Source organism: Pyrgilauda ruficollis, unplaced genomic scaffold, assembly GCF_017590135.1.
Source record: "Pyrgilauda ruficollis isolate IOZ18807 unplaced genomic scaffold, ASM1759013v1 scaffold162, whole genome shotgun sequence".
In the NCBI taxonomy this organism is placed as follows: Eukaryota; Metazoa; Chordata; class Aves; order Passeriformes; family Passeridae; genus Pyrgilauda; species Pyrgilauda ruficollis.
The window spans coordinates 724,026-749,738 of record NW_024514987.1 but is presented as its reverse complement, the minus strand read 5'-3'; the positions used below and the strand labels follow the sequence as shown (position 1 = coordinate 749,738).

The window sequence follows — 25,713 nt, the reverse complement described above, 5'->3', positions numbered from 1 at the left end:
ACTTCTGTGACTTGGGGATTCAGCTCTGCTATAACACAAGACAGTTCTTTTCCCACTTACCCAGCCAAATGGAAGGCTAAGGAAGGCCACAGATGGATGGAATCTGGGACCTTGTTTGGTATTGGTGCAGTTACAGACAATCCCAGCCTGGATTCCTGGCATCAGCCTGTGTTTGTAGTCTGGAACCCATTTGCCTTTGTGAGCAATAAAATCCCAAAGCCAGGGGTAATTTAACGGGGAAGATGCTCTGGCTCTTAAGAGCATGAAACACAGATTTGGCCAACAGGGAAAATGGTTTCAGCAGAGACCTAAGCCCTGCCCAAAGCTGTCCCCACCATCACAGTGCTGCAGGAGCTGGGAGAGCAGGCACACATACAAGGAGGTACTCACACTTTGAGCATCTCAATGGTGACAGGCAGGGACCTCGTCCTGCCCAGGGTGCCATTGTCTTCTCCAAAACCATCGTTCTCAAAGAGCAATGAGTGAGCCCTGTGGGACCCCTCGGGAGGTGGGGTGACAGGCAGAGGGCTGGCCAGAGCCTGCTGGATACGAATGTGCAGTGGGATTTGGGGCAGACGAGGCAGCACGTGGGGTTCACCAAACCCTTGTTCTGCTGTCCTCTTCAACACCTCCATGGACCTGAAGTCTTCGGGAAGAGGAGGAGGAGGAGTCTCCTTGGGCAGGTCCAGGGAGCACGGTGGGTCTAGGACAGGGGTGGAGGTGGGCAGGGCCACGCGTGGAGGTTCAGGGGGTACGTGGGTGGGCAGTGGCGGCGAGGGCGAAGGTGGTGGGTAAGCTGAGGTCACGTGCAGTGGAATCGGTGCGGGGCGACTTGCTGTCACTGTCCTGTCATTTGGGGGCTTACAGGTGACAGCCTCTGACGTGTTGTTAGGCAGGAGGCCTCTCTTTGGAGGGAGAGGAGGGGAAGGCTTGGACAAGGCTGTACCACTGGTCATTACTTGGGAAAGTTCAGCTGAAAACAAGAACCACAAAAGCCACAATGTTAACAGGGTATTTTCCAGATAACCTTCACCAGTGTGGAAAAAGCACAGCAATGCACTCAGAGCCTCGGACTAAGCATTCTCTGCTACTTTTTACTGGAGTATCATACCAGAAATAGCCAGGTTACAAGGCCCTAGTTTGTCCCTCTAGCAGCAAAGGTAAGACTTGGGAGGGCAGCCAAAAACAAGCAGGCTGAGACAGATTTGTGCATCCTGCTGCTTCAGAGAGAGAGAAATGGCACCAGCCCTTGAAAGACAGCACAGGAGCCTGCCCAGGAATGCAGCTATTTGGGCACTTTATGGCTATATTTACAGCATAGAAGGAATCCAAGACATCCAGGACACCCCAGACTCCAGTTGTGTTAACCGTTCCCCTACACATTAAAGAACGTCTTGGGAAGACTCAAAAAGTCTTAAAGTCTTGCTCAGAGGCAAAAATCAGCACAGCTGCAGGCAGCAGTGTGCTTCCCCCCTTGTGTTCATCCATCAGACGCAGCCCAAGAACACCCATCTGCCACCTCAGGATGAGGTTCTGCTTTACTCCCTCTGAGCTCTGTTCCTTAAGCCGGACATAAACTCATCTGCTGCTACAAAGTAACTAGAAAAACTTCGAAAAATACCTAAAGCCTTTAGTCTTAAATATCTGCTGTTTGAATGGAGAAGAAAGGAAGAAATAGAGATACGAAAAATGCCTGCAGTGGGCAGTCACAGGATCCTCAAACCCCTCTCTGTTCCTAGGGAAATTGCAGCAGTAAAGACTGCTGCTGCTTTAGGAGTTTGCAGCTTTTAACATCCATGTATCCATGGCTTCTGGGGCTTGCAGAGGCTTTGCCTACAGCGGCTGAGACTTGCCACCTTATTTCCCTGGGGCGGGTGACAGTGACACATGGATGCCCCCAGAACAGAGCTGGGGAATCTGCAGTGCAGACACCACGAGAGGGTGCTGCAAGTGGGAGAGTTTCCTGAGATAAGGCCACATAACTGGAGAGAGGTGGGCACATTTGTGAGATGTTTAGCATTTTTAGACTTTCCCCTTGTAGATTAAGGGCCAGATTGTGCAAAACACAGAGTGTCCTCAGCTCCTGCCTAAGGGACTCCTGTGTCTCCTGAGCAGTGCTTCAAGGCTGGCAGGACCAGGCTTGAGGCACCTCTGGGTAAGAGCAAAATCTGAAAGGGAGTGAGGAGCTGGCAGAAGGAAGCTGCTGCTTGAGACACCAGAACTGCTCAGGGAATGAGCATCGTGGGGACAGACAAAGGGGTGACCTGCACAGTAACTCCCTCCCAAGCTGTAACAGTGGCACAGAAGGACACCCCAGCAGTCAGAGCAGGCACCAAAGACCGTGGAGAGCTCACAAAGCCAATTCCACTCCTGCTGTTCAACAACAGTGACAACACAAGGCTCAAAGCAACACCACAGCTCCAGTTCCTTTGTGCCAGACTAGAGAGCTGTGGAGCCTCCTCTGCATCTGCATTCATACCCAGGGGACAAAAGAGAACTGCTGGTTCTCTCCTCCCCTGAACCCCCACAGCTGCTCCCAGCCCAGCCCATGCTGTTGGGAAGAGGCAGGATGGCTCTAAACACATTGGATACGCTGCTGTTTCCAGCCACATTTTTTGTCCCACAAGTACCTCCTCCAATTAGAGCTGGGGTATTTCAAATGCCACCTGCAGTGTGTGCAAGCAGCTTAAAGAAAACAAGAAGGTATTTCATGGAGTGCTCAAGCATGGTCAGGCTAATCAAGCTGGTCTGGCACATGGGGATTGTTAATACCATACCAAGGTCACTTGCAAAACCTGCCAGAGCAAGGTGAGCCCCAAGCAGAGCAGAGCAATCTGTCCACGCTGAAAGCAGTGGCCCAGGCTATTTGGCAACTTGCACATCCAGCACTGCTTCTCAAACCACACCTGGGTAACACCTCCAGTTTCTGTGATAACAGTGCCAACTGTCAGATTGATCTTCCCAGGAGCCTCCCTCCTGATCTGTGCTAACCTCTGCTAACCCTGTCCAAAGATTAGGAGGTGTCTGTGAAAGAACTGCTTGAAATGCCAACAGGCCATCACTGAATGGAAGTCATACCAACTCTCAAAATTGCATCTTTAAGATCCCCAGAACTCCAACAGAGATTGAATGAGCTTTAATAAACTCTCATCAAATCTTCTGCTTAGAAAAATTACAGAGATAAAAACATTTAATTCTCTAAATGAGAAGATTCAGTTCAAACTACAGCCGAGCTGATTTATCCATGGGACAAGACTCATATGTCAATAGCCCAGCCAAAGACCTTAAAGGAGGTGCCTGAGTATAACCAGGGAAGTCTGAATTATCCCTACCAGCTCCTGGTCTCTGCCCTAAGTGGAAACCACAGGGCCTGGCAGTGACAGCTATGCCAGACATTATTTGGTGTGATGTGGATTCTTTCTTTGTGGTTTATTTCTTGGTTCGGGCTGGCTTTTTTCCCCAAAAGCAGCTGAAAGAAGAAATTGTCACTAACCACAAAACCTCATCCACCATTCCCCAATCCCAGCCCCCAGTGAAGCATCAACATTCAGACACTGCCTCTTAAGAGTTGCCAGAGAACAGGCAGGCAGGGATTCCTTCCTGCAGGTAGCTGTTGGGAACAGACTGGATCCTCATGGCAGAAGACTCCAGTAATTACACACTGTTCCCAGTGTGTGTCCTGGCTGAACACCGGCAGATTTACGTCCAAACTGGATTGTTTTCAGGAAAGATGGTCAGACATTCTGATGCAACTAAAAATCTTCTCTTATAAGGGGAAGAGAGTCTTGGAGCAGTGGCTCCAGAACATCACAGGGTACAAAAACCAGTTTATGGGGTCACTTACCTATTAGTGAGTTGCTATTTCTGTTGACAAAATTTTCTGTTCTGGGTTTGGGAGGAGGGACGGGAGGCTGTTTGGCAGGAGCTGTGCTGGTTGTACTGGTGGGAGCAGTAGTGTTGGCACTGGCAGGAGCAGGGAGCAGAGTCCTGGGGGCTGGGGAAGGGGCAGCTGTGGAATTGACTGTCTTTGCTGCTGTGGGGGCTGTGCTGAAGGGGGCAGTTCTTGCAGTGCTGCTGGCAGGTATTGGATCCTTTGCCTGTACTTCGTTTGCCTCCTGGGAAGTGGAGGGAGGTCTTTTTGGAGGAAGCAGAGGTTGTCTGGGAACATGTGGCTCCTGAGGTGGTTCCAGTTCAGGCCCAGGGTGGCTGCTGGAGGAGCCTGCAAAGGAAGGCAGCTCAGTTTAAGGCACCAGAGGGCCTGCTGAGGGTGGGAAGGATCAGATGAGAATTCAAAAGTGGTTACAGGAGAATGCGAAGCCCTGATTTTGCACACATCTGGTTTCTTACCCTGCCTCTTCTTAGGCTCCTCCACTGGAGCAGCCTTCCTAAGGCTGGATAGCTTTGTGGCCTCTTCCTCCTGGCTGGGCAGGTTACAGAGCCCAGGGCCCCCAATGGGGACAGTGTGGCCATTCTTCAGCGCAGGCGGGTTCAGCTTTTCTGGCTCTTCACCATCTGCAAGGGGATGGGAGGACAGAGAAGCAAGGAGAAAACACTCAGAAGGCAGGGGAGAGGAGAGGTGGCTGAGCTGACTCAACCACCATGGAGCCACACCACCTTCCTTCTGGCTTCTGAACCAGCTGCTCTTCAGCCACCTTCTGCACAGGACAGCACAGCAACCCAACCAGCTGCAGCTGAGAGCCCTTGATTTCACTGCCAATGAGTAAATCACACAGCACTGTATGCTACCAAGGGTTTTTCTTCTCCCTGCCCTGCCCTTGCTCTTGTGTTACAGATTAGTGTGCCCAGTGCTGTGCTGCAGCACAAGGAAGTTGTAACTGAAGTCATAAATCTCCAGCAGCTTTTGCATCCACCCTCCATCACAGAGCAGTCACCAATTCCCTGCTGCAATGCAGGTTCCCACACGAGCCAAGTCATCTACTGCATGTGCAATAATGGATTTTCATCAAGTCTTCAGGTTAGTGGAAGCACTTCTGTTTTCCTTGTTTCTACCCTGAATTTGGCACTAAAATTCGCTGCTCAGCCCAAAACATCAGCAAGGCAGATTTCCTCACTTTACCTTTGTTTTAATCAGATGTAATAACACAGCTCTAGAATTTTATGTAGCTCACTTTGACTATTTCTGCTTTTACAAATTCCAGCATGGAGGTTCCCAGTGTTAAAAGCAAGACCTCTTTTTGGAAAAAAACCCATCCAATCCAACCCATGCTTTTGAGGGCCCTGAAACTTCTAATCCCCATGAGGAAATACTCCACCATTCTCGGTAACTGCCCTGACAGGACAAATTTTTGACAGTATTACTCTCAAAAAAAGACTCAGCATCCACCTCTAAGGGGAAATTGCCCATTTGGACTGATTTTCAGCTCAAGAAAACTTAAATAAATACATCACCCATTTAATTAAAAATCTTTTTCAATTCAGTCTGCCATCTCTGAAGGAACTGGAGTGTGTGGCATCCATGCTCTCCAGGTGATAGACCCCAGCACACTCTGTTGTTCTGAGTTTCGAAAATTTATTCTACTGCCCTCCTCACCTTTCCTCTCCCTCCGAAGTACTACCTCCCCTTCCCTAACCTGGTGTTATTCAGAAGCTTCCCAGGATTTCTCTTCCACAAGAAGCAGCCTTGGTTCCTGTGAGGAGCTGGCAGACGGCACTGCCTCGCTCACTCACTGCCCTTCCCTGAAATGCAGCAGGCACAAACAGCAACAAGAGGGAGTTTCCTCCCCAGCCAGGGCTGAAACTCAATGATGAGACAGAGATTTTTATGGCAGCAACTGCCTCTGGTTATCCAAAGTTTTTAGCAAGGGAGACAGGAACAGTATGATCCAGCTTTCCTCACCACTTTTCCACATCACACAAATCCCAGGCAGGTGAGTGGATGGTGATCTGATAACTTATTTTGGCAGCATGATCCCAACTTGGAGACATCAAAGATGAAAGAAAAGGGGATAAGACTTCCTAGACAGCAGCGCAAACTTCAATAAGCCTACTGGTGACTATGACACCCTACCATGAAGCACCTCTTGGAAGATATGCCCCTACCCAAGCAGCTCAGAATTCCCCCATTTCTGACTCTTCCCCAGCCTGAGCCCTGGGGACAGTACCTCTCCCATTTGGAACAGCAGGAGATGGTGAGTGACAGTGTGACAGCAGAGGCTGGCAGGACAGCACAAGGTATCTGGAGCAGAACACGGAGCAGGACGGGATGGGAAGTGAGCACAGCACAGCCCTCCCTCCCTGCAGGAAGGTGCCAGACAGACACTGCATTTCCTCAGCACCATCCTCCTCCCTGAGCAGGCTGCCTTCCTCCCAGGTGGGAAATCAGACCAGAGAGAGCATTGAAAAGGGTGAGGCACACAGGAATCACTTCAGCAGAAAGCCCTTAAATTTGTCTCCCAAGGGTGAGGTTTGGCCAGAGGAAGATCAGCCACACAGACACAGACAGAAGTTCGTTTGCAGACTCACCCTGCTCAGGCTCTTCCAACAGAACCCCTCTTTTTACCAGCTCCTCTCTTGGCTTTCGCATAGAAATCTTTCGTTCTAAAACTGATATTAAATTGAAAAAAAGCACTCAGAAAACAGGGCAAGCTTGAAGTTCAAGAAGGTTTGTTTGTTTTTTTTTCTTTCAAAGAGGTTCTCTAGAGAAAATAAAAGAGCTTCAAATTTCACTGGTTTTGCATGGATTAAGAGGAGAGAGAAGAAACTGCATGCTCAGACCTGCATTTCACACTGCACTGCTGATTGTGGAGCAAACCCTCCCTCCCCACAGCTGCTTGGGGAACTTCCTTGAAAGAAAGGAATTAATCTGTCTGAAACTACAGCTCCATGGCAAGGTGTTTCTGGAGAGATTGCAGGTGCCAGCCCATCACCAAAGTCCCATTTTGGTTCTTACACATGTCAGCACTCAGGCTTGTGACAGCAAGCCCTTCTCAGATGGACGGAGGCAGAGACACCCACCCGGGCCCTGTTACTTTACCTTCTGAAGTCTCCTTGAATTTGTCACTGCTTTTCTTTTTCCTCCACTTCCAGGGTTTGAAAATCTTGCCAAAGCTTGAGAACTTGCTTTTCCTCTTTGTAGGAGGCGTGGTGTCACCTGATTCCAAAACATCTACCCCCATGCTGGCATCACTTGGGGTGTGATCCACCTCTTCAGCTGCACAGAAAAGGAAAAGAATAAAGAATTACTTCTGTGTTGCAGGTAACAGCTGCCATCTCCCACCAACCCACCCCACACTGGGAATGGTGGCACACGTCCAGGCAGGAAAGGGAACAAGAGTGTCTGTGGCTCCACGGAGCCCTCACATCAGCCTGGGGAGACACAAGTGGGCTTCTCAACATAACCAGGGCAAAGGGAAACTGGTAAGGGCCTTCCTGATGAGACAAAGATTCCAGAACCCCAGAATCATTAAGATTGGAAAAGACTCCAAGATTGTTGAATCCAATCTGTGAGCAGCGTCCACCTTGTCACCAGCCCAGAGCACGGAGTGCCATGTCCATTTGTTCCCTGGACATCTTCAGGGAAGGGGACTCCACTGCTGCCCTGGACAGACTGTGCCAGGGACTGATAACTCTTTAAACTAATAAATTCCTCCTGATGTCCAACCTGAACCTTCCCTGGCACAACTTGATGCTGTTTCCTTTTGTTCTGTTCTCCAGGGGCAGAGCCTCACCCCCACCAGTCTGCACCTGCCTGTCAGGGAGTTGGAGAGAGTGAGAATGTCCCCCCTGAGCCTCCTTTTCTCCAGGCTGAGCCCTCCCAGTTCCCTCAGCCACATACTAATTTAATTTTGCAGTGTCACAGCTTTGTTCATGAACACAAACCACTTCCCTACATTTTCTCATCTTCACTTGGAAGCAACTGGTGCTGGACACAAGTTCATGACCACAGACACGCTCCAGCCCACCGTGCTGACATCCACAACTGTCCGCACCCCGAAATCACCAGACCCATTCCAGCAGCTGGATGTGCTAGATTTTCCCCTCTCTGATTTTCCTTCTATAAATAAGGGCAGCAAAGCTGGCCAAGAGCAACAACTCCACAGGAAAGCGACACAATACAGGCCTGTGCTCCACCTACTGCACAGGAGTCTCTGGAGAGCAGCACAAGAGGGACACGGAGGCGGGAAGGGACACGTGAAAAAAACCAAACAAAAAAAAACCAACCCCAACTCAAAAAGCCCCACTTCTGAAGCAGAACAGAGCACAAAATACTAATTTGGGGACTATTTATCCTGCCTTGCCTGATGTTGCTGTTTTGGGGTGTTTGATGGAACACAGAGAAGTGCTTACAATGAGCAGAATCTAGCACTGCCAGCAAAAAAACAAATCAGTGTGCACAAGCTAAGTGAAGCCATCTGGTGCCCGCTCCATGGCAGGATTTCCAGAGCCAGAATCCCTCAGCTTCAGCACTAGAGACAGGAGCACTGCAGAGCTCCATGTTAAAAATCCTGTGGAGAAGAGAGACGTGCTGCAGCCCCACCATGCCCAGCAGGCTGGAGAGCCCTGACACAAACTGCACCCAGGTGTCTTCTCTTGGAGCCTCCAAGTCACACATTGTGGAGCTTGGGAGCAAACAGACCTTTCAGTCAACTTCAGACAAGCCCGCAAGTGTAATGTGCCTGCAGAACAGGCAGTGCCCCGTAAGTAACAGGAAAGCTCAGCCAAGAATCCCATCTCCTGAGACTAAGAGATGGGGGAAAAATTTAGGAGAAAGCCCCTTCACACATAGGACAAAGAGGTAATAATGTATCATCTGTATCCCACAAACCTCCACTGCGGATACAGGCCCTGATGCGAAAAAGCAGATTCCTGTTCAGGACAGAGGGGGAAAAAAACCCACCAAAAAATTCATTATTTGATGCAGCTCTACCTGCAACCCTGTAGTGCTTCCCAGCAGGAGAGCTCAGATCCCAGAAAGTGAGAAAGGCAGCCACAGCCATGGGCTCCTGAGTAGCCTCAGGCCACCACGGTGTCACTGCAAGACAGACAGACCCCACTTTTCCAGTCAGCACAAACGGAATGGAAGATCCCAAACACAGAGGGAAACTGGAGTGTTTGAGCCACTGTTTACCTGTTGGTTGTACTTTTGTTTAAATCAGCCCCATAACAGAAAGCCCCTCACTCTGAACCAGTCAAAAGCTGACGCCAGCCAACATTTGTTTGAAAAAGCAAGATCAATTCAGCATCTGAGATGCTTTTAAATTAAGGGGAAAAAAAAAATCAAAAAAACCAACAACCCTGACTTCATAACAGGAGAGAAATTGGGCGGAAAATAACATACATGATGGCAGCACTGATCTGTGATTTTCTGCAGGGATGGAGGGAGGGGGGCAGGCAGGGGAGGGCAGAAAGGCATTTCGAGCACCCAGAAACCCAAGAGGAATTGTCTGCATGTTTAGAAGCACTTTCTTCAGAGACCAGAGCAATAGCCCTGGAGTTGCACATGCAATTTTAACAAGCAGTATTCACTGTGCTCAACAGAGCATTCCCAAACTTCTCCAGGCAGGCACGAGCGCTTGCCAAGCACAGGCTGCAGATGGAATCTGAAGCCCAAGTGTCACCAAAGGCATTTCCCTCACCTTTCCAAGGAGAACTGCTGAAGGCAGCAGTACCAAGCTAGCCTTATATCTACTCTTCCCTGAGCTGCTCTGAGGAATGTCACTAATGTGCTGCCTACCTCCCAAGATGTCAGAGTGCAGCGCTGAGCGCAGTAAGTTATTAAAAGAAAACTCAACCATCAGCTCCAGGGATTAATGAAGAGCCCTCGGCACCCTGGAATGTCTCCATTTCCAGTTAGAAGGAGAATGACAAGCATTCCCCTGCCACAGTCCCCTCGGAACAGCCAGGGAGGAGCACAGGACATGAAAGGACCAGCCGAAACTGCAGGAGACACACGGTACCTCCAAAGGAGGAGCAGCTAAGAGCAGAGAGGGTGGGGAGAAGCCACATGTGACAGCTCCTGCCAGAACCTCTTCAGCAGCTCCTGCAGCCCAGGCCCAGCTGTCAAAGCAAATACCTTCCCAGGGTGGAGTTCCACTGCCAGAGCTGCAACCACGCAGGTGAACGAAGAAGGTTTCACAAGACCTTCCCATCAAGAGCAAATCACCTGGTCCTGCTTCTCTGCCCCACTGCTCCCTCGGCCGTGTTACGGCTGCTCACAGGCTCCTGCTGACAGTCAGGTGTTGCCCAACATGGAAACACTCGGTTTTCTTGGTTTATCATCAGTTCCGTGCCCAAAAGCAGCCAGGCAAGAGGGGGAGACATGCACACCAGGACACAAAACTGTCCAAATCATTTCCACCACCCTTTTGCTCTGTGTAGAATAAAACCTGACATGTTACTAAACACTCTGAGACCATTCCAGCCCACTGCTCGCACTGAAGCCAGGGAAGCAATTCCTTCCCTGATCCTCACTGGGATTCGTTCTGTCCTGCTGTGCAGATGACAGGAGAGCCTGTCCTACCCTTCCACAGCACTCTTCCTTTTCCCATCCCCAATTACCACAGGGAAACAGACATTTAAAGCAGTCTGCTGTGAAGCAATTATGACACTGAGGACTAATGAGCAGGTGGATCAGCAGCTGGAGGTGAGATTTACAGATCTGCATTCAAATAACCTTATTGTTCAGTGATTGTTCACATCAGATACTGCTCACACTCCCTCCAAAATGGACCTTCCCTTCCATTCACAGCCCATTTCCAGCTCAAATCTCCATGAAATGGTAGAGAGGACATCTCTTCCCTGTGAAGGCAGAGAATCCACCTTGCTGAGGCTGTGCCTCCTCCTGCTCTGCTCTACAAGGTACAGGAGGGTCCTTAAGCTGCTTTGCAATGCAAGGGGGAAACCCTTCCTTATCCGAGTCATGCACTGGAAAACCGGGAAGGAACCACAGCACCATGCTAGGGGAACAAAATAGGGCAAAAAAAGAGGACCCAGACTTCGAGGGAAGGGTGGGAAGCATCAGGATTCTGATGACCTGACCCAGCAGCAAGGCTGTGCAAGAGACCAGCCTCACCCTCACATGGTGCCAGGCTGGAAAACCCACTTTAAACACATGGAAAAGGTTAAATGAGGTCACACAGCCCTGGGTGAAGCCAGCAGAGCCCTCATGAGAAGGTGAAGAGATTCCCAGCTGGCAGGTCCCTAAGCGACCCCACGCCAAAGCAGAACCTTGTTCAACCCTTCTGGAAGTCATGGTCCCTCTTTTGGAAAAGTGACCCTGGAGCTGGGAGAGCCCCACAGAGCCCACCCCGGCAGCTGGATGTGTGCTTAATGTTCCAGCAGAGCCCTGGAGGAAAAATCAGGAATCAAAAATGTGCTGCAACTTCAGCACGTTGCCCCCAGAGGAGACAGGAGATGGCCTGGAGCACTTGGAGCCCAGAATCCAGCTGGCCCAGGACAGCAAGATGCCCCAGCTGCTTCCCAGCCAGAGCCTCCTGCCATCCCAGATCTGCTCTCCCAAACACTTAAGCTGTTCTGATCTCATTCTATCCAAACAAGCAGGTGAATTTGAGCCGTTTAAAACAGCAGATTTATGTTAACCCAAAATGTTTAGACTGAAATAATCTAGGGAAACGTCACAAAACTGGCACAGCCTGAACACACAAGAAGGCAGGAAGCTCCAGCAGTGCCAAGCAACTTGGGATGCAATTCCCTATTGCTTTGCCTGGCCACCTGGTCCTTCCAACCCTCCCCTGCAGACATGTTTTTGCTCAAATCTTGCAGTTAAATTTCATGCAGAAAAAAACTCCTTTTCCACTGCATCTTGTGGTGTTGAGTGACCCCAGTCTTTTTCTTTTTTTTCCAAAACAGAGAAACCATTTCAGTGGAAGGAGCTGGAGACCCACAGTTGCTCTCTCCCACCCTCAGCAAGTGGCTGTGGTGATGTGTCACCTGCTCCAAAATCTCCTGCCAGGCTTGGGGCTGCCATTCCCATTAAATAGGGTGAAGCTTTTACTCCCACCACTGCCCTCAGTGGGGCAAACTGGCACAGCCAGCATCCGTGGGGTCAGTCAAAACCCCCACACACAGTCACACCTTGGCCACACACACAGGACACCCCAGCTGGCCCTTAGGAACCCCACCTGTGAGCAAGGACAGTTAATCCCTATCTGCAGGGGTCAAGCCCCAAAATACTGTTTTGTAGAGCCAAGCACTGCCAGCCTGGAAACAGGCACAGCAGGAACTTCAGGGACCAACAGGAATAACTAAAAAATATTGCTTCCATTAAGGATCATTTCCAATGTGGAAGATACCTGCAGCAGTTACATGGAATAGAGACACCTCTGATGCAGTGTTAAAGAACTAAACCCAACCTGGATCTAGTGCAGGGCATTCCAGAATTCATCCTGGTGAGTTTTTATACTATTTTATCTCAGGCCACACATCCTTCAGAAGTAACCCTGGCTATGGCGAAATTTTGCTTTTAAGCTAAAAATTACTTCAGATCCAAGTCTGAGGATCACAACAAAGCAAGGCTGAAGGCTGTGAAGAAATCAAAGAATTGCATCTCAGATGATGACAGTTTGTACTATCCCGAATATACCTGGGAGAAAAACTGATTTTTAGTGTTGGTAAGGAAAATGGCCCAATCCTTTAAGGATGTAGGGTCAGTGAGCCCCAGGACAGAATTGCAGAATGGAGCTGCTAGGAAAAGGTTGAGAACAAGCTGCTTTTCTCCCCCAAACATTTCTGCAGACATCCAAAGGCTGGTGAAGCAGTCTAGGAGAAGCCAGGTATCACCCTCCCTGCACTACCATGGGCTCTTTGCCCCAGTCCTATTCTGAGATGTAAGACCTGGTAAATTCTACCTTCACTAAGAGACATCCTCACGAGGAAACATCCATATTTTGATGTGTAAACAGAGTTGCAGTGTCTAAATCGTGAGCTCGGGCCAGATTCCTTCCATCCACAAACCAGAGTTCACCCAGAACCTGATCCATCTCTTCTTGTAGGAGCTACTACAGGATCCCCACAAATTCCAGGAGTTTCTGTCCACGAGGAGCTGGCTGGGCATTTCTGTCTCTGGGCTAATGAGGTACTTCAGTGCCACGGCAGCAACTCTTGTGAATCACCTTTCTTCCCTTCCCTGAGGAACACACATCCTGAGGTTCTGCCATGGAGCAGGCCCACAGGGTGCAGGGGGGAGTTCTGCAGGGAACGTGGCTGCTCGTCACACACCTCAGGTGCCTGGAACACGCCAGGGCCCGTGGCTCCCCGCAGCCCCGGCCACCCCACCACGGCGTGCATGGATGCACAGGCTGGAGAGCAACCAGCTCCCTCCCTGCCCGCCCTGCTGTGTCCAGCAGAGCCGTCAAGAATCCCAGAAGCTTGCAAGCAAACAGCAACATCTCAAAAAGCAAACACTCTTTGAGTGAAATGCTGTTGAAAGTATCCAAAAAGCACTTTGGGTAAATGTTTCTAAGCTTCCCTAAAACAGCTTTAAAAACTTGGTGTGTGCTTTCCTGAATTGTCCAGGGAAGACGTGAATCCTGACCTTAAAGGAATGAAAGGCTGTGGTCACAAAACAGCCTCAAATAATCCCAGCCCTCAGCTTCCCTGTGTTTTGTATGTTTGTAATCACCATAATCTTCACAGGACTCTCCTTAACAGCATCCTGACACAGTGAATGCAAGAACCATCTCTTCAAGTTCCAGATTTAATCAGTAGGAACTCTGAGAGCTGTGCCATGAAAAAAAACTTCAGGGAGCAAATGAGCAGTTGAGGAAACACCAGGTCTGCTGGCCCCAGTCTCCAGAAAGCACAATATCATTACACCAAGCCCACTTCCCTGGAAATTACCACTGTTCTTGGCGTTTGATGAGAGAAGGAGCCCAAGACTGATCAGGTCAGCTTCTAACAGTGACTAAATCCAAGCACAAGATGTTGTTAATCTCTATAGTACAAAGACAACTGAAGTTTTACTTCCCTTCCACTCTCTCTAACACTTTATTTTTAGCAACTCTTGAACCAGACTAGCTGGAGTGAACTGCTGGTGGGGAAGAGAATCACTGGTTTCATCTGAGCCCTAGAAATGCTTGATAGGGTCAAAGTTATAGAAGTTAAAAATAATTAAAATAATAGTCTGCATCTTGAGGGTGATCTTTGTCTGCCAATGTCTACTTCTTCCCTGAAAATTAGAAAATTCCACTTTAAAGATGAGAGTGGACAACTGAGCCCAGCCAGCTAACAGCAAGTGGGAATGAGAGAAAGGGATGTGGAAAATCTCCTCACAGCCAGTGCCTCCCCAGCCCCAGTGCTGGGAGCAACACTGACCCCACACAGTGCTCGGGGAGTGGGGCTGCTCCTGGAGCTTAACACAGTTGTGTTTTCTCCAGCCTGTTACTGAGATACTTCACAATGGAGAGGGAAAACAAGCAGGGAGATTATTGCCAAGCCCTTCTCCCCCCAAAACTGCTACAGCTGCCCCAAAAGATGGGTGACATCAATCACAAGGAGGCAATTCTTGGTGGCTTTGGTCCCGGCTCACTCTCACATGGGGCTGGCTCCTGCCCCATGCAGTTGAACACTCCCACAGTCCAAGTGCTCTGCAAAGGTGGTGTCCCTGAATCCTGAATCCAGAGGCTGTCCCTTAGAACAGCAGCTGGGAGCCTCTCTGAAGACCAGAGAAGATGTTGCCCAGTGGTTGCACGTGAAATCAGTAAGAGAAAGGAAGGACATGGAGTTATTTCTCTGGTTGCTCGCCCCAGCTGGGCGCAGGTGACACAAGTGCCACATTCCGCTCCGTCTCACCGGCAGCGCTGCCCCGCTGCAGCCCACGGCTCCCCGGCCCCGATTACTCACCGAGAGCACCTGGGCTGACCGGTCTCGAGAAGTGCGGCTGCCCCATGAGATTCTGCTCACAGCACTCTCCGGGAAGAGGTGGGAGGGGAACAGAGGAAAAGTCCTCGCTGAGCACACTGCACCCCTTCAAGGCGGTAAATCCACGCTCCGGATGAGGAAGGAGCTGCAGCCGGGCGAGTGCCAGCTCTCAGGCCACGGCCCCGGAGCCCGACGGGCCGGCACGGGTCCTGCTCGCCCTGCGCCCCATGGCTGGGCACTTGGTTCTCATAAATAAGTGTCCGTGCCAGCTCCCTTCACGCAGGAATGCCTGTCATTCCAGAGCCGAGCTGGCTAGGGCGAAGCTCAGGAAGGGGAGGAGACAGCCAGCCAGGATCCAGCCACTGAGCTGCACAATCCAAATTATCAACACCCCTCGCTCCTTCCCGCATCCAGTTCGGCAAGAAGAGAGAAAAGCTGGGAGTGAGGAGAAGGAAAGCAGAGTGCTCTCCTCAGGGACGGGCTTGGAGAATCCATGCACAGCAACACACCGAGGGGTTTCACCTCCCAAAATGGGATGGAGGAATTTACAGCCTACCTGTGCCAGCTGAACACAAACTAAGGCGCTCAGGGATGAGGCAGCCCTGCTCTAAGTGCTGTGGGAGCTGCATTATCCCGAGCAAAGGGAATTTCAAAGACAGCCTGAGCTGATATGCATCTAGCCAAATATAAAAATACAATTTCATGCAATTCCCCTCTCCACTAAAGTTACCAGGAAGCGTGTCTTCTCGTCTAATTTAAATTTAACAATGGAAAATTTAAATTTAACAAGGAAAGTAAAAGTTTAGTTTCTATTCATGTGTCACAGCTTGGTGGTTAAGGTAACAAACATCCCCCTCAGCCATCTGCTTCACAATAAAAGATCTCCAAAGTGTAAATATGTCCATTTGGATTCCTTAATTTATCATTATAATTTGGGCTAAGACTTCTGTGAACCTACAGCTCGTTTTCCCTATACACCCTACAACAGAGAAGCAGGAAAATCTTTAAGCATCCAGAAGCTTAATCTTAGTTCAGGAAAAAAGGAAAAGCAATTTTCAAAAATATACAGGAATTTGCTGCAGCATAAAAGGGATTAAAATCAGGAACCTGAGTCCATGTTACACATCTAGGTTGGTTTTTCCCCAGTGTAGGGGTTTTAACCAACAGGATTTGCTGCAGTGCTCTGTGTCCTTGTTGGGCCAGCAAGAGGAGGACTTCAGTATGACTGAATACTACCCAGGCAGCAACCCCAATCAGGAAATCTTCTGTTCTGTGAAACAACCAGATTCAAAACTGTCCATTTGGGCTGGTGCAGCTGGGAACAATAAATGCTGTACATTGCCCAGAGCAAATGCCACGGGACTGCTGTTCCCAGCCCCAAGGATGGGGGGATGCAGTGCTACAAAAACAGACCCCAAAACATGGCAAGGGGTAGTTCTGAAATTCTCTAACACCTCACCTGAGCCACAAACACACCACAAAGACCCTGGTGCTCCTGGTTCCCCACTGGCATGCCAAATGTGCCATTGGGCAACTTGCACATCCTCTCCTTGCCCAAAGCAGAGCCGCAGAAACGCAGCAGGAGGAAGAACACTTGTGCCCCTTCTCCACGTGCCTTGTGCTTGTCCTCAGTGCCAGGCAGGTGACCCTCATCCCACAGACAGGGGCTGAGCACAGCTGTGGAGGCAGACAGCAAATCCCTCTGCCCTCCCTTGTGCAAGGGCACATGCACATTCCTGGCAGTGCTGCTCTTCTCCACTCCCACCGCGGGCATCTCACTGCGGGCAATGAACGTCCCAATTCCCAGGAATGCTCCACCTCATTGAAGACTTTTTGCTTTGAAGTAAAGGAAAAGCCATTTTTAAAGCCATTTATATTCACTGCCATCTGGCAGAGACCCATAAAGGTCAGAGATAAAGGCAGGAAGATTTCCCCAAGACTGTAAATCAGCTGCCCAGCTTGGAAGGAGGTCTGGAAAAAACATCCCTACACTGGGGAATGCTACAGAATGCTGCCTCTAGACCTGCCTGGCTTCTGCAGAATTAAAGTCACTGCCTTTTACAAGGCATTTGCTGTGAATTCAAAGTGCACAAAGCTCTGCTGCAGAACAGACAACACGTGGTAAATTGTTAAAGCACTGCAGCACAATTCTATCCCTGACCCTTTATTTCTACATTTGTAAAACATTACCTTAAATTCCAATAAAAGGTATTTAAATAAACAGATTTAAATTCACAGTGGCTGCAGCCCAAGAGATGCACAACAGTTACTCAGGCTCTGATGCTACACAGGAACCCACCAAGCTGTGAAATAAAGTCTTTTACATTTCTGTATCCTTCATCAAGCCTCAAAGACCATCACGAAGAGAATAACAAGATTTGGCAATGGTTGTACCAGAAGCATTAATATTTCCTCCTGAAAAGTAGGGCTGTGGTGCTCAAGGAGCAAAGAGATACAAACCCGTGTTTCAAACTGCAGCTTGCTCTGGACTTAAGCATCATTCAGGACCACCAGCCACTCTCCTCTTTTGGGGGAGAAAGTAAAACCCCACCAGAAAACAGCTGACAACGTGCACAAAACAGCACAAATCCAAAAATAACACCAGCATCATGATTTTCAAGGAAACTCATGGCCAGAAAAACCCATCAGTCCATCCTTCAGCTCCACATGTGGAAGGAAAGGTGCAAATTCTGTCCCAGAAAACAGAATGCCAAAAAATGTTCCTGCCTCAACGGCAGCCTGAGGTCAAGCATGAGAGCAGCTCCTAAGAAACCCTCTGCTTTCAGAGGGCTTTGTTTCACCACTGGGGAAAACACAGGACAGAGCAACCTGCCCTCATCCCACTGCTGAGGTCAAGCATGAGAGCAGCTCCTAAGAAACCCTCTGCTTTCAAAGGGCTTTGTTTCACCACTGGGGAAAAACACAGGACAAAGCAACCTGTCCTCATCCCACTGGACATCCAGGATAAAGGGAAACCCACCCTTCAAAGCAAGGAAGAGTAATAAAAGGCAGCAACCAGAAGAAACCAGAGCAACTGTTTTACTCCTCAGGGCCAGGTGATGACTTCTTTAGGATGAAAAAGTTGGAATAGCAAAGAGCTTTCTAAAGGAGAGCAAAATGGGAAACAGCTGATTGTCCCTTCAGCATTTCCTTTTAAAATACAGTAACAAAGAAACACCAGTTACATGAAAATTTTATGTAATTTAAGGAGAGGCAGATGGCTGAAATAAAAAAACCAGGCAGCAAACACTCAGACATGGGGTACATGGCCTTCTTCTGAAGTTTCATTTCCTCTCCATCCAGCCCAGCATCACATTGAAACCCTGGCATTTCCATGTTAATAATCTGTTTATATACATTGTAAAAGGAACTCTTCTGTATTGTTTCATTTCAAAATCTAATGCAAGCCATGAGCCCGATATTAGCTCCTCTAATAAAGGCAGTGCTGCTCACATTTCGGTTCACACCGACGTGAAATGCTACATTCACCCACGGTGACTCAGACATTTGTGTTCCATGATTCAGCCACAGGAACATTAAAAAGGAGTCCGGCATTATCCCATCCCTGCCAATGGAGCTATTTAAAACCAGTGATACTGGGCGTTTTCCTTCAGAGCTCATCACCAGGGAGGGAGTCAGCAGGAGCTATGGGGCCTGAAGGCTCTTTCACTGTGGGAGATGCACCCTCCAAAATCCTCATGCAGGGACCACCTCACCAGGAGGGCTGGCAGGGAGGAGAGTGGCAGCACCACCACTGGATGTGTTTCATTGAATCATGGAATGGTTTGGGTGGGAAGGGACCTTAAAGTCTATCTCATTTCACCCCCTGCCATGAGCAGAGACACCTTCCACTAGACCAGGTTACTCCAAGCCCTGTCCAACCTGGCCCAGAACACTTCCAGGGAGAGGCAGCCACAGCTCCTCTGGAAATCCATTCCACTCCCTCACCACCCTCACAGGGAAGGATTTCTCCCCAAGATCCCATCTAACCCTACTCTCTGTCAGTCTGAAGCCATCCCCCCTTGTCCTGTCACCCTGGTGAATGGTCTCTCTCCACCTTTCCTGCAGGCTCCTGTCAGGTACTGAGAAGCCACAATTAGGTCACCCCAGAGCTTCTCTCCTCCAGGCTGAACAACCCCGGCTCCCGCAGCCTTTCCTCTCAGGAGAGGTGCTCCAGCCCTCTAATCAGCTTCGTTTCACCACAGTTTTTGTTTTCAGCTTTGGAAGAACAAGAAAATGAAAAAATCTTACAGGTACACACAAGAGCTCTGTCTGCCCCGAGAGATGAACCCTCCTGGGCGAGCGCAGCCCTCAGTGAGGGCAGCAGAGCAGGGGCAGCAGGCAGGGAGTCACTGAACAAACGAGCACAACGTGACGCTCTTCCTCTCCCTCACATGGGATGCAAAGCCGGTGTGGAAGTGGAAAATGGGTTATTTATAAGGCAGCTGGCATCACATTGTTTGCCTCCTGCAGACTTTGATGGTTCAGATGAGACAAATGGGAGCGAGCTGCTCCTACACCACATGACTTCCTTCGTGCTTCCTGTGACATTTCCAAGAGGGAAACTCCTACTTCCCAGAGCACTCCACTCCCCATCTCCCCACCAGTTAGTCAGCATGGTGCTCCACCTTAGACAGCAAAGAGCAGCAGGTCCAGCATGCCAGGGGCTTGGTGCCACCACCCCGTGCTGGGGTCAGGGAAGGCGAGCATGCCACGTCCCACAGCAGCCCAGATGTTGACCATGACGGAGCACAGCTGGAGGAAGAGACTGCTGTGCCAAGGAGCTGACAGACAGCACTTCCAGCCCCACCTTTGGGGAGGTGAGGCCATGCTCCTGGAAAGCCCTGTGGTCACAGCAGGCGGCTAGAACACAAGGAATGGGCTCAAAAAATTATAAACTAAACTGGGTTTTGAGCCCAGAGGAGCTTAAGGCAAAAATACCCCCCAGCCTTGTTTTCCGGGGGAAATACAACTTCCATTGGAAGTAAGTTTTAGCCAGCACTGGAAAAGCCTCACCATCAATTCTCCTCACCACTCCCTGCAATTACAACACAGGCCAAGTATTTTCTTGTTTACTAGTGAGGGAATGCTGAGGAATGTCGTCTTGACAAAATTAAAGATTCAGTCACATCTTGGCTAACTTGACTAACCCTAATTTGATCACCATGGTGATTCATGGCTTTGCCATCTCGAGGCAAGGGAAACTCCAAAGCTGATGAACAACTTTTTGGAGCACCTTGAAGCAGCATTAAAAGAAAGTCTGGTCAGAAGCCAAAGGAAGCACACATATAGGACACATTCCAGCAAAGCATCAGGCATTAGCAAAGCATCAGTGTGTTCCCAACAGGGAAGCTTTAAGAGGCAGGATACCCATCTGCTACTTCCAGCTACATTATTAGGAACGCATTAAGAAAAACACGGAGAAGAAAATTGCATTAATTATTGCATTGTTTAGAGAAGAAACAGGAATGGCATTTAGCTTAACTCTTATTTAACCCTCTCCTGCAGCAAAAACTCAAGATACTCAGAGAAAAATGTATAAACTGACATCACCTGAGGCCCCCCACTTCAAAACATAGGGATGAAGAAAATCAGAATATATTCCCTCCTTCCAAAGCAATGCCCAGCACACAGTGCTCTCCCCAAGAGAGCGGCTGCTGCACAGTCACATCCATCACAAACAGCCTCACAGGACAAACCTCACTCTTAAGACTTTACAGCTCTGTGCAAACATTACCCAACATAAACAAGTCCTCCAGAAGAGTAAGTACATCTATGCCACTTATAAAACCAATGGGACAAACTCTGTTTTGCACAACACTGCAAGCTAACAACAAAAGCGAACAGCAAAAATATCAGTAAATATGAAACCCCTAAATTCAGATTAAATTGCAATTAACCCTAAGAGGTAGGAGTATATTTAACTCTAAATTAGTCTTCAGCATATAGGTCAAGGTCCACAGACTCATGATCCCAAATTTCTCTTCCTACCTCTAATCCTTCAAGATGTCAAACTTCAGCTGCAAGCCTCTCTGCCCCCACAGTAACTGGAAAGAAAGGTGGCAAGATTCCTCTGTAAAAGTTGTTTCCGCTTTTAAACATTTCACAAAAATCTCAGTAAATGGATTTGCTCTTCATAGCCAGAGCTGAAGCTGCAGCAAACACCTTTGCTCTGCCAAGCCAACGGGCTTGCAGCAGCCGCACCGCACCAATAATCCAAATTATCCTTCAACACCTCCAGCTCTGCAGTCTGAAGTTACATTTTTTCCAAATTACTGCACAAGCCAGGCAGTGCCAGGGCAGCCTACCACCCCTCACTTGCCTGGCTCTGCTCAGGGAGGCTTACAAAAGCGCCTTGGTTTAGTTTTTGGGGAACACCCAATTTTCTGCACCTGCTCTGCTTTAATTATTGACTAGGCGAGGAGCTCCTGATTAAAATGCAAGGCAAGTCTGGCACACAACCTCAGCTTCTGATCATCGCCCGCAGATACAGTTGGAAGAGAAACCCAAATTCCCTGCCACAGTTCAAGAATTAAAAGAAAGGGTGAATCAGTTTCACTTGGGGCACTTAAATTCAGCAAGGAAAATACTTTTTGTAGCCTTGCAACTGAAAACTCTCACAACATTTGAAATTTTAAACCACAGCTTTAGGTTCACACACAATGAGAAGGTTTAAAAGCTTCCTTTCAATTGTACTGTGTTTTTACAGGCTATTTCTGCCAGAGTAAACCTAACAGGTAATTACAGGTCTGACCTCCTTCTATTGCACAAATATGCCTTTGGAAACAACGTGGATAAATATTTGCCCAATACGAGAAGACAACTCCAAGAGGAACCATTCCAGTTTATCAACTCTGTGATTCATGTTGATACAAGCTTTATTCTCTATTTAAGGAACAAGATAACGCTTAGGAAGTGCATCTGCCCAAATTGTGTTTCACAGATCTGCCACGGGCCACCCTAAACAGTGGCACAGCCAGACCTCGGGTCACACCCAGACAAGAGCCATCAGCAAGACAGGGAGGGAACCACACTCCAAATATTGACCCTTGCTCAACCACCAAGGCACCTCTGAGCAGCAGCCAGGCTGCAGAGGAAACATGAGTAAAACACTGCTGGTAACGTGAATAAAGCAGCGCTGGGGCTGGGCTGTGTGACATCCCCTTCCTCCCCTTTGGGGAGATAATCACGGAAGGCCAAAGGAGCTGAAAGCAAAACGAGAGCACTCCACCTGCCCCTCAGCCTTATCCTGAAATCCCAATCCCAGATGTTCCTGTTTTCTGCCAGTACCAAGAGAACTTGGGAAAACAAGGTGGTGGCAGCCCCAGGCAGCAGCAGCCATCCAGGAAGAAGGCACAAAAACCAGACAGGATGATTGTGTCCCGAGCCATACAGACCTTGGGTCCCCCAAACCCAAGCTGTTTATGCATCACACTGACTCACATGAGCGCAGGGACAATGCCATGGGAATTGTTTACAGCGTCAAGGTCGTTTCATAGAATTAAAGGAAACGTCAAGAGATGAGATAACACCAACAGTTCTGAAGGTACAGCTAATCCTAACCCTGTAGGAAGCTATTTCTCCCTGAGTTGCTCCCCTCTCTTGCAGGGACAACCCTGCACACATTCCCAGATTCCTCATTTCACCTCACGCCCTTCATCCTGTGTCTGTAGAGCACCGGCAGCAGTGTGGTACACAAAAATTATGGTGTATAACCACAAATGTTCAACTGTTTCTCTGTGCACTTTGGGTTTGAAATCAGGGATTTTTTCTTTTGCTGAATTTCCACTCAAAAAGCTTGTGGAAAGTGCTGACTCCTTTGCTGTGAGAATTATCCCCTGAGGTCCCTGGAATTACAGGCTAGTGTAATGCCTCTAAATCTTATCAACAGCAGAGCTGGCTGGCCTCTGGGCATTTAAACTGGTCCAAAATCCCAGGGGGCCCCTTGGCTATACCAGCCCCCACATCCTCTGGGTGCCTTCTTCGAGACAGCCCAGGCACTTTGTCATTAGCAGCCCTGAAGCCTGTTTCTGCAGTAAATGAGCTCCTTGGATCTTCCAAAACAATTCTCACCTTCCTCAAGGGAACAGAAAAGAATAAAAATAAAATCTCACAAAAAATTTTTTTTAAAAAAAATGCAGTTCTTAACAAGAGCAGCCCTTAAAAAACAAAAAAATAAAGAGAGAGAATCAAAGCTTGGAAATTAAAAGCTGACTTATCCTTTAATAACAGAACTTTCCTGTATTTATGGAGATTTCTGGTTTGGCACAAAAACATCTGCTCATTTAGTGGGTGTTATAAGTATCACTTCTACACCCTGGTGATGCTGAAACCAAGAGGCCTGGTTTAGTGGTAAATGAGCAGAGAAAAACATTTTCCCTGACTCTGAAACCCAAATTCTAGTTCTCACTGGGGTGTAGGGCTTCACCTCTGCACTGTACGTGGTCATCTCTGGCCACTGCTTTGTGCTGCTGCAGCCACTGCTGCACTGCCCTGGCAGTGACAACACCAACACTGCTCCAGCCCCTTCAAACCCTGCCTGCAGGTCTGTGCCCAGCAGGAAAACAGCCTGTGACCGGGCATGCCCTACGGCTCTTCTGTCCTCCTTACAGGATCATTCTGGTTCCTGGGATTTCCCGGATGGTTACCTTGCAATTTATCCCACTGCTTACAACCAAGCCAGAGATAATGTCTTTTAAGCATCCCACCCCACTTGTGTTTAGAACAATCACCACAGGTTATCATGGATGCAAAATGCCATTTTCAAGCCAGAACTAATTATTCTCTGCAAATATGATGGCCCAGAGTAGTCCCCATCACAGAATGACATCATCTCGCTCAATGGCAGATCCTTGGGGCCAGGAAGGTGTGACACAGGGAAGTCTCCTGTTAAACTCGTCCTCGTTCTTCAGTTCTTTTCCTAAACATCTTTTTAGGGATGGGCTTAAGGGATCCTTGCTGTGGAGGAGCAAATGGCTTCAGGAGGCAACACGGTGTTCATTGTCAAACTCATTAAAAAAAAAATAACCCAGCACTGCTGCAACACATTGCCCCAGACACCAGCTCCCAACACGAACTCTAGGAAGCCTGATCAATACTTTATCCTGAAAGGGAACATAAGAAAAAGCCCTGAACAGGGCAAGGGTGCCAGACTGACACACATAATCCCATTAGAGTTATCCAGAGCACTCAGTTTGCTCAGTATCTGAGCGATAACAGGATTAACTTCATGTTTAACATCATTTTAGCCTAATAATTGCAGAATCACTCCTACAGGGTAATGTCATTGATTCAGCAGGGGATTCCCATCACCCCCCCACGACTCCCAGCCTTGAAAGCCCCTTCATTAGCGTCAGCATCTTAAGTTAATTACTTGGAGAGATTTTCCTTTCCTCTCCCAAAGCGAAATGTAACTTAACCCCTGCAACCTACAATGCTTGGGCAGAACAAACTCCTGCCTTCCCTGCAGAAAGGAGCCCTCTTTAGTTTCCTAATCACCACTCCAGTTTCCAAGAGTTAATGTTAAGACCAAAGAGCTGGAGGGGAGAAGGGCAGGTTTTTTCATCATTTTGGTTGAATTTCAACAAAAAAACATGACAAAGGCTGGTTACAGTCCTCTCAAAGATCAAGGTTCAGCCCCAGATCCCTGCCTAACTCTGCCTTCCTGGGGAGAGAGGGTTGATCAGCTCTCTAAGAGCAGAGCTACAGCCAGCCAGGATCACCACAGAGCCTCCAGGAACAATTTTCCTTGCCAAGTCATGACTTGCTGCTCACCTCGCCTTGGAAACGAGTCCCCCAGTGCAGTGGGGCTGGGAAGGAAAGGGGAAGCACAGAAAGCAAAGGGCACACAGAGCACAGGAACGGGGGTGTGTTTGATAGGGGAGTTTTTCACGGAGTGCAGAACACTGTTAAATTCTACCTTTCAAGTGCAGCAGGAGCTGTGCTATACCAGTTAGGCCAGTGTTGTTATGCTGGCACTGAGCCTAACATGAGCCCATTCAGACCCCATTGCGCTGCCTATGAAAGCCAATGTCCACAGCCACTGCTTGGACCATCATGGTTTGTCTCTTCTACCCCCCCAAAAAGGGGAGGGAGGGGAGGGAGAAAATCTCCTACAGAAATGCAATTCACAAAATTCTAGAATGGTTTGAGTTGAAAGGGACCTTCAAACTCATCTCGTTCCACTCCCTGCCACAGAAGAATCTGGCCTTGGACACCTGCAGGGATGGGGCAGCCACAGCTTCGCTGGACAATCTGTGCCAGAGCCTCCCCTCCCTCACAGGGAACAATTCCTTCCCAACACTGCACCCAGCCCTGCCCCTGGCAGCGGGAAGCCGTTCCCCCTGTCCTGTCCCCGGGGTCCCCTGTCCTGTCCCCCTGTCCTGCTCCCAGGGTCCCCTGTCCCCCTGTCCCATCCCCAGGGTCCCCTGTCCCTCTGTCTTGTCCCCAGGGTCCCCTGTCCTGTCCCCAGGGTCCCCTGTCGCCCTGTCCCATCCCCATGGTCCCCTGTCCTGTCCCCCTGTCCTGTCCCCAGGGTCCCCTGTCTCCCTGTCCTGTCCCCAGGGTCCCCCAGCTCCCCCCAGCCCGGCCCGCCGTGGGCCGGTCCCGCGCGCCCTCTGGCGGCCACAGCGCAGCTCTGCAGCTCAGCGGACCCGGCGGGGCTGGAGCAGGGACGGGAACACAGCGGGGAATGATCCGAGCGTGTCCCGGGAATGGGAACACACCGGGGAATGATCCCGAGCCTGTCCCGGGAACGGGAACACACCAGGGAATGATCCGAGCGTGTCCCGGGGATGGGAACACACCGGGGAATGATCCCGAGCGTGTCCCGGGGATGGGAACACACCGGGGAATGATCCCGAGCGTGTCCCGGGG

The 25,713-nt window shown here is 49.4% G+C and overlaps 1 protein-coding gene across 6 annotated transcripts in view; it reads right to left on the bottom strand.

Moving 5' to 3' along the window:
* Positions 1 to 25,713, bottom strand: part of PHACTR4 (phosphatase and actin regulator 4) — a 56,809-nt gene that overhangs the window by 6,383 nt on the left and 24,713 nt on the right. For 4 of the 6 annotated variants that reach the window (XM_041463167.1, XM_041463164.1, XM_041463165.1 and 1 more), the window contains 5 exons: positions 6,995 to 7,171; positions 6,484 to 6,564; positions 4,348 to 4,512; positions 3,845 to 4,219; positions 391 to 973 (listed from right to left, as the gene is read on the bottom strand). In XM_041463167.1, the coding sequence (XP_041319101.1) occupies positions 391 to 973; positions 3,845 to 4,219; positions 4,348 to 4,512; positions 6,484 to 6,564; positions 6,995 to 7,136 (1,346 nt within the window). In that variant the 5' untranslated portion in view covers positions 7,137 to 7,171. Of the gene's footprint in view, positions 1 to 390; positions 974 to 3,844; positions 4,220 to 4,347; positions 4,513 to 6,483; positions 6,565 to 6,994; positions 7,172 to 14,820; positions 15,146 to 25,713 lie in introns of those variants that run through there. The other 2 variants (XM_041463163.1, XM_041463169.1) reach the window with 2 other exon arrangements.